The sequence below is a fragment of the Stenella coeruleoalba genome (genome assembly GCF_951394435.1).
Source record: "Stenella coeruleoalba genome assembly, chromosome: 15".
NCBI classification, from domain to species: domain Eukaryota; kingdom Metazoa; phylum Chordata; class Mammalia; order Artiodactyla; family Delphinidae; genus Stenella; species Stenella coeruleoalba.
In genome coordinates, this window is record NC_137161.1 from 24,082,529 (window position 1) to 24,095,251 (window position 12,723).

Sequence of the window (12,723 nt, forward strand, 5' to 3'; positions counted from 1 at the left end):
GCATGAATACATTTATATGCAGACTTCTTTCAATTGTAAATACTACAGTACTACATGATCCACTGTTGGCTGAATCCGCAAATGTGGAACCTCGGATACAGAGGCTATGGAGGGCCAGCTATAAATTACATGCAGATTGGATTGTGCAAGTGTTGGCACCTCTAACCCTCGAGTTGTTCAAGGGTCCACTGTAGTATCATATGGTAAAAAGAGAAGTTGACTAGGAGTGAGGATATCTGGAGATTAGCCTCAGCTCTGTCTCCAAGCAGGTTTATCACCCTTAAGCAAATCACTTAGCTTCTCTGATCCTTAATCTACCCATCTGTAAAGAGAGCTGGCCTAGATGGACTCTAAAACAGTCACTTCAAATTCTAAAAATACTGTTCTTCCGTGAGTATTTACAATGTGTCAAGCCAAAAGTAAAAGGCTAAATTCTTCCTTAATATTGTTCTATTTTGGCTTATTGGAGTACTTTCCTAAGAGCACTATTTCCTTTGTGGATTATTTCAGTATGTATATAAGATATGCCCTAAAACAAGAAGTGACCTACAAATGTGGTTTTCTAATGCCATTATAGCTATCTAAATGCCTAGGTTGAAAAGAAAGTCATACTATGGCTCCATAAGAAGTATATCAACTGGAACAAATCACTGAAAAGATGTCACTTTAAAAGCATTAATAGAAATTAGAGCGGGAAGAAGGTGGGCTCCAAGACAAAGGACAAAGGAGAAAAACAGCACTTCAAAGAATAAATTATATGATACAGAGTTTGAAAAATATTGAGTATATGAGAAAGGCAAATAGTGCAAGAAAAATGGCAGGTGATTTTTAACTTCTGTGAAAAAAAAATCTTTACATAAAAGGAACTGCAACTGTGATAGATTATTCTAACATAAACATTGATTTTTAAATCAACTAAAAAACAGAGGTATAATTATATTGAGGAGATAAGAGAAGGAAGCTGGAGGAGTATACAAGAACTGAATTCTCATCTATCATAAAAGGAAGTCAATACTTTCTAAAAAAAAAGATGAAGAAATAGCAGTGTAAGCATATTATTTTTAAAATATGGAGGTAGAAAAGGGAAGTAACCAAGTATCTCGCATGTTTGCACTTTACTTTCTTTTAACAAATGTGATTTATTTGTAGCTTGAGAATTGAATAATAATGGCCAGTGTGGTACTTGTCTCCACTCTTCTTACCCTTGTACCATAACACCTAACATAGGGCTGTGTACCCAATATCTTTAAAAATTCTTATTGGTTGAGTGACCAATGTAAAAATGGAGTGAAATGTCTTGTTATAGAGTTACAGAATTTTGCACTGGAAGTAAATGTAGAGACTATATAATCAAGTGCTTCCCAAATTGGTGTTCCATGGAATACTGCTTCTTTTGATGTTAATAGCATGCTACGAAATGTGTTTGGGGCTCAAATAAACTTTAGAAATCCCATGTTAAAATTAATCAGGTGTCTTTACTGTAGGACTTCTTGGAGTCTTTACTATATTAATATACATTGGGAATCCCACAAAGGTAATTTATTATGTAGTGCTTCTCAGTCTCATTTGTTTCATGAATCAAGAAGCCCCTGCTAATATGTCTAGTAGTTAGTGAGTGGTTCCTAGAGCATTCTTGGGAGAACACTGATCTAATCTACTCCTTTCATTTTACAAATGTGGAGACAGGCTCTGTTCAGGTATGGATGGTAGGGGAACTAAAAGAAGGGCCTCAGCATTCTGCAGCAATATCCAGTGATTGGACAACTCTGGCCTGTGTTTTTCAGTCTTTCATCTTGCACCTGAATTATTTCAAACCAGGTAACAAATTTAGACAAAAGCATCTCCTCTGCAAATCTTTAAAGGTTTTTTGATCCCTAAGGAACCTAGGAGGTGGGCCCAAGTGTCAGCTGGAGCTCAAGCATAAAATCCCAGGGCAGGAGCTAAACAAAGTCTCAACAGGCATAATAGGCCATGACTTTCAGTGGCAAAGTGACCCCAAACTGAACAATGGTAATGTGATAACAGACCACTCACATCTGTATGTTGTTTTCCAATGAACAAATAAATGCTTTTACAATATCATATTTGATTCTCATAACAATCTAGAGATAAATACAAGGGTAGAAATATTACCCCCATTTTATGAATGAGGAAACTGACTTTCAGAGAGTTAAATGCCTTGCCTAGGGTTACAAAGCAAGTGAATGGCACAGTTGGAATAAGAATCTGAGTTTCCTATCTCTCAGGTTAGGGCTTTTCTCAATATATCACACAAACTGGGCAAATTTTTACTGACTACCAATTTAATTCTTCCATGAAATACCAACGTGCTCCAATTGGCTTACTTAAAAAGAAATAGATCAATTCCAAAGTGCTCATGGTTGGTGGCAGAAGCAACACTCCAATAACTGGAACTTCAAGATCCTATATCAGGTTCAGTTTTGTAACATCTCCTCTAAGCTATGTTGCTAGGAGGAGGGGGGTCTCAGTTTCAGTTGGGGAGGCAGTGTGGCCTAGTGTTAAAAGCAAGGAATCAGACAGACTTGGGTTTGAATCCTGGCTCTACCAGTTACTCATGCTATGACCTTATTCACTATGAAGCACAGATGTGTGCTTCATTTCTTCAGCTACAAAATGGAGCAAAGAATACCTACTTTGCAAAGCTAAGTTGGGAGGCTAGTATAAGAAATTAAAAGGATAGTATAGTGTCATGGTTAAGAGTATAAACTCTGGAATTGTGCTACTGGGGTTTGAATCTTAGCCCTGCTTCTTACTAGTTGTATGACTTCAGATAAGTCATTTATCTACATCTCAGAATTTCAGTTTTCACATATGTAAAATGAGGAAAATAAATAATGTATTCTTAGTTGCTGTGAGCATCAAATATGATAATATTTGCTAAGCACTTGAGCACAGTGTCTGGCATATATCTCAATCAAAGGTAATGATAATAACAGTGGTAGTGGTAGTGAAAAATCCAATATCCATTTTTCTCCCAAAGCAAGAATGAGAAAGAAAGCTACTTAGTACTGTTTGCTTCCATTTACCCTCTCACCTTGTTCCTCTCCAAGTTGAGAACACTAGACTAGAAGTCAGGACACTTGGCTTTGAATGTCAATTCTGTCACATTCTAGTTATGTGATTTTAGGGAAGTCATTAACTTACTTGAGGTATTTTTCCTCACCTGAGACATTAAGTTAATGATACTTTGCTTATTCTTCTGGGTCGTTGTAAGCATCAAATGAATTCATGGATTTTTAAGGTACTTTGTGAACTATAAAACACTATATAAATGTGAGGATGACTTTTTATCTGCCACAGGCTATAAAATAGATGTTTTTACCAGTAAAAAGCAACTTTATCGCCAAGTTTTTTCTCGTAGACAATTCGATCCAGTACATTGTAGCAGACGTTGGTAGTTGCTCCTTTCATCCACTCAATAAAGATTTTCCCTTTAGTCATATCAAAGTTGTACTGGAGGAATGGACCAGGACATGGGGTCTTCCAGTAAAATTCCTTGGCAATGTCTCCCCAAAACTCTGCAACAGAAAAGGAAGCCCAGACATCACTTAGCTTCTCAGACATATTTATCCTCAGATGGCTTACCAGTCTATGCACAGGACCAAGTCACAACCCCACCCTGTACTCTAGGACCTACCACCTGGGTCCCTCCTCTACCTATCTATCAAATCTTAACACCCACCACACTCCTAAACCACCTTCTATTCCCATGGGCTGAATCTTGACTCAAATTTCTTCCCTCCCTTCTCAAAACTGCCAATCCATTTTTCACCGTCTATTTAAATTGTAGCCACAAATGCCTAGTACGTTGTAGTCAATCAGTAACTTTTTAAATGAACTAATTAGTGAAAGGAAGAAATCCTTTACCCACAGAGGCTTCCATGACATAGGAGGCTTAATTTGTTCATTCACTCTCAGCAATTATTTAATGAGCATCTCTTTCTCCTACTACTACTTGCCCAAGTGTTACTTGCTAAGTGCCAGATGTTGCTTTAAGCTCCTTAAATGCATTATCTTATTTAGTTCTTACTACAACCCTAGGAGGTAGGCCTTATTTTCATTCTTATTTTATTGATTTGAAAATTGAGGCTCAGAGAGGTTAAATAATTTGCCCAAGGTTATACATTTACTAAGTCACCATTTGAACTGCCCTGAGGAAGACATTGTTGCTAAAATCTGAAAGATGAATAGGAGTTTTTCTCCACGCCCCCACCAAGAAAGACATTATTATGGGACAGAAAAGAACCAAGGGTATGCGTTAAGAGGAACTCCCTTAGGCTGAAGCACTGAGAATTACAGAAAGAACAGCAGGAATTGATGCATAAACTGGGCAGATAACGCAATCCTTCTAAGGAAGAATTCTAAGGAAGCTAAGGATTCTAAGGATTCTAAGGAATGCTTCTAAGGAAGCATAAAGAATTTGCTATTTACCCTAAGAGCAATGGAGAGCCATCATAGGAGTTTAATCAGGAGAAGGACATGATCAGATTTACAATCTTGAAATATTTGCCTGGCTACTTTGGAGAAAAGGTACTCAACAGGTTAAACATACAACTGCAGAACACCTAGGATAATCTCAGTACTGGATCAGGAGCTAGAGGAGAGAGACACTTAGAACCATAATAATGGAAGGAACTTTAGAGGTTATCACCCCCTCATTTTACTGATAAGAAATCAAATTTATAGCGGTAAAGTGACTTGTTCAAGGTTAGATGATTTAGCTTATATAATCTGATTAAAGAGATAAGACTAACATAAAATATTTTTGAATATACAAGACAGAATATAATTGAAAGCTAAATCACATGGAGTACAATTTGCAATGAATTAAAGAAATCCAAATTAAATCAACCCCAAGGTGCCATTATATGCCAATAAAACTAGCAAAGACTAAAAGAAAGATTAAACTCAATGCTTGAGTGGCCCTAGAAAACAGATACTCTTATATGATAACAGCATTATAAGAAATTAGCACAATTTACTGAACAGCAGGGCAATGCCTGACAAGAATCATAACATTTTTAATACCCTTTCATCTGCTACCTTAACTTTGGGGAACCCACTCTAAGAAAATAATACCAAAGAAAAAAAGAGATTACTCAAGAGATGTTTATACTAACACTATTTATAATAGTGAAACTAGAAACAACCCTAAAGCCCAATAATGAAAAAACTGATAAAAACTAGCAATACTGGTAGTGATAACAACAGAATACTAAATGGCCATTAAAGAGGGAACAAATGGGTCTAACTCTAAAGTCCATGTTGTTACAACTACACTGAGTATGTGTGTATACTCAAAAATATTTTAAAGTGATAATTAGTAGGCATAAACTATGTAAAACTATATATGAACGACATTTATGTCCATCAACAAGGAGTGAAGAAAACTGAGTTTTATGATCACTTAGTTTTTTTTGTTTTGCTTTGCTTTGCTTTGTTTTGTTTTTTTGGCCACGCCACGCTGCATATGGGATCTTAGTTCCCCAACCAGGGATCAAACCCGTGCGCCCTGCAGTGGCAGCTCGGAGTCTTAAACACTGGACCGCCAGGGAAGTCCATGATCACTTAGTTTTAGTTTTTGTTTATTTCTGGTGGAGCTGTTGAACTCTGGATGTTTCTTTGGCACACATTCTAAGTACTGAAGAAGTTTAGAAGAGGAAAAGATGAAAATGGTCTGGGATGATCAGGGAATGCTCTGTGGAATTGTTGGGGTTCGACTAGGTAGAGAGGAACAGAAGGGAATGGGCAAAGGCTAGGAGATGGGAAAGGGACTTTTGTGTATCCAGTATATCAACAAGAATGACCTGTGGTAGAATGAGGGGTATATGATAGGGAGTAGCGGAAGATAAGAATAGAAAGGTGGGGTGGGCTAGTTATCCAGAGACTCTGAAAGAAAGGCAGAATTTTAATTTGAAGCTGTAGGAAATAGGGAACTATTACAAGTTTTTGAAGTGACATATGAAAGCAGTGTTTCCATAATATCAGGCTAATAGTGTTTAGATAAATCTAAATCTAAATCTACCAGAAATATTGGAAATGAGTGAGACTAGTGGAGAGAGAAGCAATTAGGAGTCTGCTCCCTTGAATTAAAAGGGTCTATGGGAATGGAAGAAAAGGTAACCTGAGAGAGATTTTGAAAGAGTATTTGACAGAATTTGGTGAAAGGCAGCCTGTGGATCAGGGAAGAGGAACAGCATAGCTATTGGGAGAACAGGTTCTGCAATCAAAACTACCTTGGTTCAAATCACAGCTCCACCACTAAGTACCTGTGTGACCTTGTGCAATTAAGTTAACCTCTCTAAGCTTCAGTTTCCTTCTCCATAAAATGGGGATAATAGTCTCTACATCAAATCAAACAGAATTTGTGCTTAGTAAGCAGTAAGCAATCTATAAATAAATAAGATATACAGATAGATAGGATCTGGGATGGTGCCATTGACAGGGATTAGAAAATTAGGGAGGAAAGCAGGTTTGGAAGGGAAAATTGGTAAATCTGAGTCACAGTCATATTAAATATTGTATAACAACAGGGTGTGTGAATAAAATGCTCTACAGACCTATGAAATTTGAGACTAGAGCAAAAGTGAGATCCTGGATACAGAGCTAAATATGTAGAAAAGGAGTTCTTGTGACAGTAATAGCTCACCCCTGGGGAGAAGATATTTGCAAATCATATATCCAATAAAGGGTTAGTATTCAAAATATATAAAGAACTCATACAACTCAACAACAAAAAAACAAACAACCCAATTAAAAAATGAGCATAGGTGCTGAATAGACATTTTTCCAAAGAAGACATACAGATGGGCAACAGGCACATGAAAAAATGTTCAATATTACTAATTATTAGGGAAATGCAAATCAAAACCACAGTGAGATATCACCTCCACCCATTTGAATGGCTATTATCAAAAAGGCAAGAAATAACACGTTTTGGAAAGGATATGGAGAGACGAAACCCTCATACATTGTTGGTGGGAATGTATATTGGTGCAGCCACTTTGGAATATGGCGATTCCTCAAAAAATTAAGAATAGAACTATTATACAATCCATTATTCCACTTCTGAGTATTTTTCTGAAGAAAACAGAAACACTATTTTGAAAAGATATATGTACTCCTATGTTCATTGTGGTAGTATTTACAATAAATAGCCAAGATATGAAAGCAACCTAAGTGTCTATTGATAGATGAATGATAAAGAAGATGTGATATATAGAGATATATATTTATTATATGGATATATGAGTATTACTCAACCATAAAAAGAATGAAATCTCACCATTTCAGACAGTAAGACAAAGACAAATACCATATGCTTTCCCTCCTATGTGGTATATAAAAAACAAACAAAACAAAATAAATGAACAAACCAAACTAAACAAAAACAAACACGTAGATACAGAGAACAGATCAGTGGTTACCAGAGAGGAAGGTTGGGGAGGGGAAAATGAGTAAAGAGGGTAACTATATGGTAATGGATGGAAACTAAATTTTTGGTGGTGATCACACTGTAGTGTATACAGAAGTAGAAATATAACACTGTACACAGGGAACTTAAATAATGTTACCTCAATTAAAAAAAAATAGCTCACCCCTGGGAAACAGAACTCATGACAGGAGAAAATAGAGAGGGAAGAGAAGTGAAAAGGGGTCTGAGGTAGGAGGGGAGGGGTAAATTAGAAGTTTAGAATTAACGTATACACACTACTATATGTAAAATAGATAACCAATAAGGACCTACTGTGTAGCACAGGGAACTATACTCAATATTTTGTAATAACCTATAAGGGAAAAGAGTCTGAAAAAGGATATACATAAATAACTGAATGACTTTGCTGTATACTTAAAACTAACACAACATTGTAAATCAACTATACTTCAATAAAAAAGAAAAAAGAAAGAAAGAAAAGAAACAAGCTGGGGACATCTAACCTGAAAGTGAACTTAGATTAGGGGGTGAGACTATAGATTAGATCACCTCTCTGAGAGCCAACCAGGCAGTCTCCATTGGAAAAATGAAGATATGATATTATTATAGGACCAGTATATTAATTGGTCTTTATATTTTATTCCTAGAGAATCCCAACAAAAACATGGTGTTATCCCAAGAAGTCAGAATCCTGGAATGGCTGGTGGATACAGGTGTGTGATATAAGTGTGTTTTATGAAAGTTCCATGTGATTGTGTTTTTATTTAAAGATATTGGCTCATTTCCCTATTAAAGGAAGCCTACTGTGAATTCTTTTATAAAGCATAGAAACTTTTGGCAAGGAGAGAATTACCAACCAGTTGACTCTTTTAAGTGTAATATTTGTCTAAGGTGTGGTATACATTAATGAGCAGTAAGACACTCTCTATGTAGGCAAATTTAGTCAATAAATATCTATACGAACACCTTAAAAAAATAAAAGAGGTCTGAGGACTCAAACTTGGACACTGCATGCAGCAATCAACCACTCTACACTTGATTCAGTCTCATCTTGCATTACTCAATAATTGCTTCATCCACTTTGTTCCTATTGTTATCAGACTAACCGCTATTTAGTGAACGCTACTGTGCATCAGGCAGTCTATAATGCACACTTCACTTATTACTCATTTTTGCCCTCAAACGAAACTGTGAGGCAGGTATTATTACCTCTGTCTTATAGATAAAGAAAAGGAATTCCAGACAGGTTTTAAAATCTGCCTAAGGCCACACAGTATATGAGTGGTAGAGCCAGGATCTAAATCTAGATTTTTCTGAGTTTGATTCGGTGGCTCATGCTTGTCCCACTGCCAACATCATGCTGCCTCCCACCTCAGCTACAGTTGTGACCCCTAACCCAGCTTGAGGGCACAGATGGGGAATTTTCCCCACACGTTCTTAAAGACATGGAACTACCTATCGGAATTTCTGAGTTATCACAATCCCATCCCTAATTTTTTTTAAAAAGACAACATTTTAGTGACTTGTTCAGTCTTATATGGTAGTTTCCATTGGGATTTCTAAAATACTAAAAATAGATCTGGGACTCCATTACTAATTTGGGGACCCCGGGATGGGACCCTACTGCCCCTCAGCAGTGGAGACTAACTCACAGGTTGAAGGTGTCAGGAGGCACTGGGTAGGCTGGTCTGAAAAGCGGCTAAGAAAATTCTCTTTGTGGCCCGCCTCTCCTCAAGGCGCTCTGCGCCCTTAAGAACCCGCCTTTTCACCTGAGGAACTGTTCTCTTCTTAGGACACTTTCACTCTCCTCACAAAACCTGCATCTCCTCACGAAACCCCCAAGCCGCCAAGGAACCCCCCCAATTCCTAGGGAACCCTCATTTCCTACAGAACCCTCCTTCTCAGAGAACCCCCCTCTCCTCCCGGAACCCCTTTTCCGAAATTCTTCCCTCACAAAACCTCTATCTTCTCACGGACCCCTCAGTTTCCCAAGGGAACCCCAACTCCTCACTCTCCTGTGAGCCCCCCACTTCTCTCCTCCCTGACGTCTCTCAGGCCCGCCCGGGCCCGGCCTCACCTCTCGGCTCCTCCAAGGAGCGCCTGTGCAGCTCGCGGTAGCGCTGCAGCGAGGGGACGTGCGCGGAACGGCTGACCTCGGGCGGCGGAGACCAACTTCGCCCCCGGCTCCGGGCTCCAGCCTCCTCCCGGACCCCGCTCCCACCGCCGCTCCGGCCCCGCTCCTCGGGAAGCCCCATCACCTCAAGTTCCGAACACCGTAGCAGCCTTGGCGGTCTCAGCGGAAGACCAGGAGGGGGAAAACAGGCCGACCGAGGGGCGGGGCCTTCAGAGAAGGGCGGGGCCTGACAGCAGAGGCGTGGCTTAGGCATGTGGCGGGGGAGGCGGCCCGGAGGGGCGGAGCCATGCCTGGTGGAGGTGGGACCAGGGCTAGCAAAGAGACCGATAGGGAAAAGTCGAACAATGCTTGGGGGATGGGGCGGAGCTGACTTGCGGAAGGGGTGGAACCGCAGCGTGAAAGCAGAAGGGGAGGGACCAGGAGTGACGGGAGAGAGGGTGGGCCCATGGAGTGACGGGGAGTGGCGAGGCTGGCTGTGACAGGGTCTACGAATTTCCATCCAGACCTAAAATGCAAAGACTCATTAAGTAAAGACTGGGAGGCGCCTTCAGTCTTTGCTAGTAAACCCATTTCATTGCATAAATGGTAAACTCAGGGAAAGGGAGGGCTTTGTACAAGATCACAGAAAAAACAACGACCGTAACTTGGGCCAAACCTAGGTCTCCTGACTCCAGGTGTTTTTACCGCCTCATCAGGCTGACGCTAAGGCTTGTGAAATGACAAAGTCTATGCAAGTAGAAGGAATCACACCCTTCTTTCCTTCCCAGTCTCTTACTTCACCAAGAGACCCCTCCCCTGCCACACGTGGGCTCAGATACCTCTGGCTTCTCTCTGTCTCTTCCACTCCAGAAAGGAAAGACCAGCCAGGACCCTCCATCTCCCACCTGCACTTACCACCAAGAAGGGCCCACTCCTGCCCATCGGTTCACAGAATGGCCGTCAAGGCAGGAAGGATCCTTAAGTATCCAACTCCAAGAGTGATTCTGAGGCCCGGAAGCAGGCAGCCCCCACTTCCTGAAGCCTACACAGGACCCCACCTGGCCCAGCCTCCCTTCCCACCTGCTCTCTTGTTCTTTGTCCAGCTAGCTGCAAGGCCAGCACACCCTAAACTGGAAAAAACAAACAAACAAACCTCCCCATGGTCAGACCTTGATCCAGAGCCTACTCAATCCTGAGGAAAGGGTCTCAGGGCTCCCAGAAGGGATACAGACCTCATGGAATAGACATGGACCCCACTGAGAAGACGATACTTCATCGAGGAGGCATTAACTGCACAAAAGGGACACACACTTCACTGAAGGTACATGGACTCCATTAAGGGAACACAGATCTTACTGGGGCATCTCAGATCTCACTGAAAGGGCTGTGGACCCTGCTAATAGGACATGAATGGCATTGAAGATCACTGACCTTACTGAGGGGACATGGGTTTCCTCCAAAGGGATACAAAATATATAGACTTTACTAAAGAGACATGAACCCCACTGAGAGGACTCAACCCCACTGAAGGGCCTCTTACTACACTGAGGGAATGCACACCACTGAGGGGGCACAGACCTTATTTAGTGGGGACAGACCCTACTCAGGGGATCAGACTTCACTGAAGCATAATAAGCCCTATGGACCTCACTGAGGAGATAGGAACCTCTCTGTGAAGAGAAAGGCACATGCAACGGCACACAGTCCTAGTATAAACGGTCATCTTTCCATCCCACACACAAAGTTCTGGGCAGCCCTCTCCCTTCTCCCCTCTCTTCCCAGCCCTTCTTTCAGGCCCCAGAGCTGTTCCCAACACACTGCTGCCCTCTCCTGTCTACAGGTGGCACTGCAGATGCTGGGCCCATAATGGATTTACAAGCAGTTCAGGTCATCTCTGAGCCTGGAGCCTGGGGTTGGGGAAGGAGGGGATGTGTGGCCAGGGGCTTGACCAGTCCCCTCCCTCTGCCTGTGGACTGTGAAATGGAAGTCTGGACAAGAGGCCTAATAATATAGGGAACCAACACCCCATCCCTGGAAATGGGGTAGTAGTGCAAACTATGGTGTAGTTGGAATTCCTCAGTGAGAAGAGGATGGATCCGGTTGGACAAGATGAGAATCCACGCGATTAAGAAAAAAATGTTAATAATGATTATGGCATTTACTGTATTAAGTAGGTATCAAGCCATATACTAAAAACTTTCCGTGTGTTATTTAGTCCTCACAACCCAGAGATGGATACAGTCATTCTCTCCATTTTACAAATGAAGAAACCCATACTCAAAGAGATTAAGTGTTTTGCCCAAGATCACACAGTTTGTAAGCTGTAGCAGAGGGAATAGAACCCAGATACCTAGACTTTAGACCCATTCCCTACCCTTTTATCCTCCCCCAACCCAGCCCACTCCTACCATATCACCACCACCATGATTTCTTCCTCAAAGTTTCCTTTCCAGAACCACATAAAATAAAAGCTCTTTAAATAATGGTAAATATGCAAGTTCCAGAGACCCTATTCCAGCCAATTAAATCATGATCGCTAGAGTGGAATCTAGGGATCCGCTTTTAAGATCCTAAGACAAGCTCAAGTTTAGGCTCACTGCCCTATGCTGATAGGTCAGGGGTTCTAGAAGCGGTTGTGATTGAAAGAGGAGTCGACGAAGTGTGGGGAGTCCAGGGAAGGATCTGACGTCCGAGGAGAGATGTCCAAGGAGGGGCCTCGAAATGAAGCAGGTTGCACATGAAGTAGGGACTGGGGCTGGGGGTCGGGGGTGAAGGCGGAGTCTGAAGTCGAAAGAGGGGTCTGGGGTCGGAGGAAGAGTCTGAGATAGGAGGATAAGGATCTTGGAGTCCAAGGAGGGGTCTGAGGTTCGAGGAGTCTGGCATTAGAGACAGTATCTGGGGTCGACAGGAGGTTTGCAGTCAGTGAAAGGGACTGCGAGCCGAGGAAGGAGCCTGGAGTCTGAGGAGGATCCTAGCTCAAACTGGAAGGAGGAAGGGGTTTGGTCCCTGGCCTACGTAAGGTGCCCCGAGCCACTAAGGTCGCGCTTACCGCGTGCTCTTCCCTCCTGACCCCCGACTGCGCGACCCGGACCCGTCCTGCAGGCTCTGCATCCACACCCACACCCCAACCTGCGCTCTCAATGCGGGCTGACAG

General features: G+C 41.6%; 1 protein-coding gene across 2 annotated transcripts in view; it reads right to left on the reverse strand.

Moving 5' to 3' along the window:
- ACSS2 (acyl-CoA synthetase short chain family member 2) overlaps positions 1–9,894 on the reverse strand; it is a 47,871-nt gene extending 37,977 nt beyond the window's left edge. For both annotated transcript variants that reach the window (XM_079946501.1, XM_079946500.1), the window contains exons 1-2: positions 9,534–9,894; positions 3,344–3,539 (exon numbers count right to left, since the gene is read on the reverse strand). In XM_079946501.1, the coding sequence (XP_079802627.1) occupies positions 3,344–3,539; positions 9,534–9,843 (506 nt within the window). In that variant the 5' untranslated portion in view covers positions 9,844–9,894. The remainder of the gene's footprint in view (positions 1–3,343; positions 3,540–9,533) is intronic.
- Between the last annotated feature and the right edge of the window lie 2,829 nt (positions 9,895–12,723).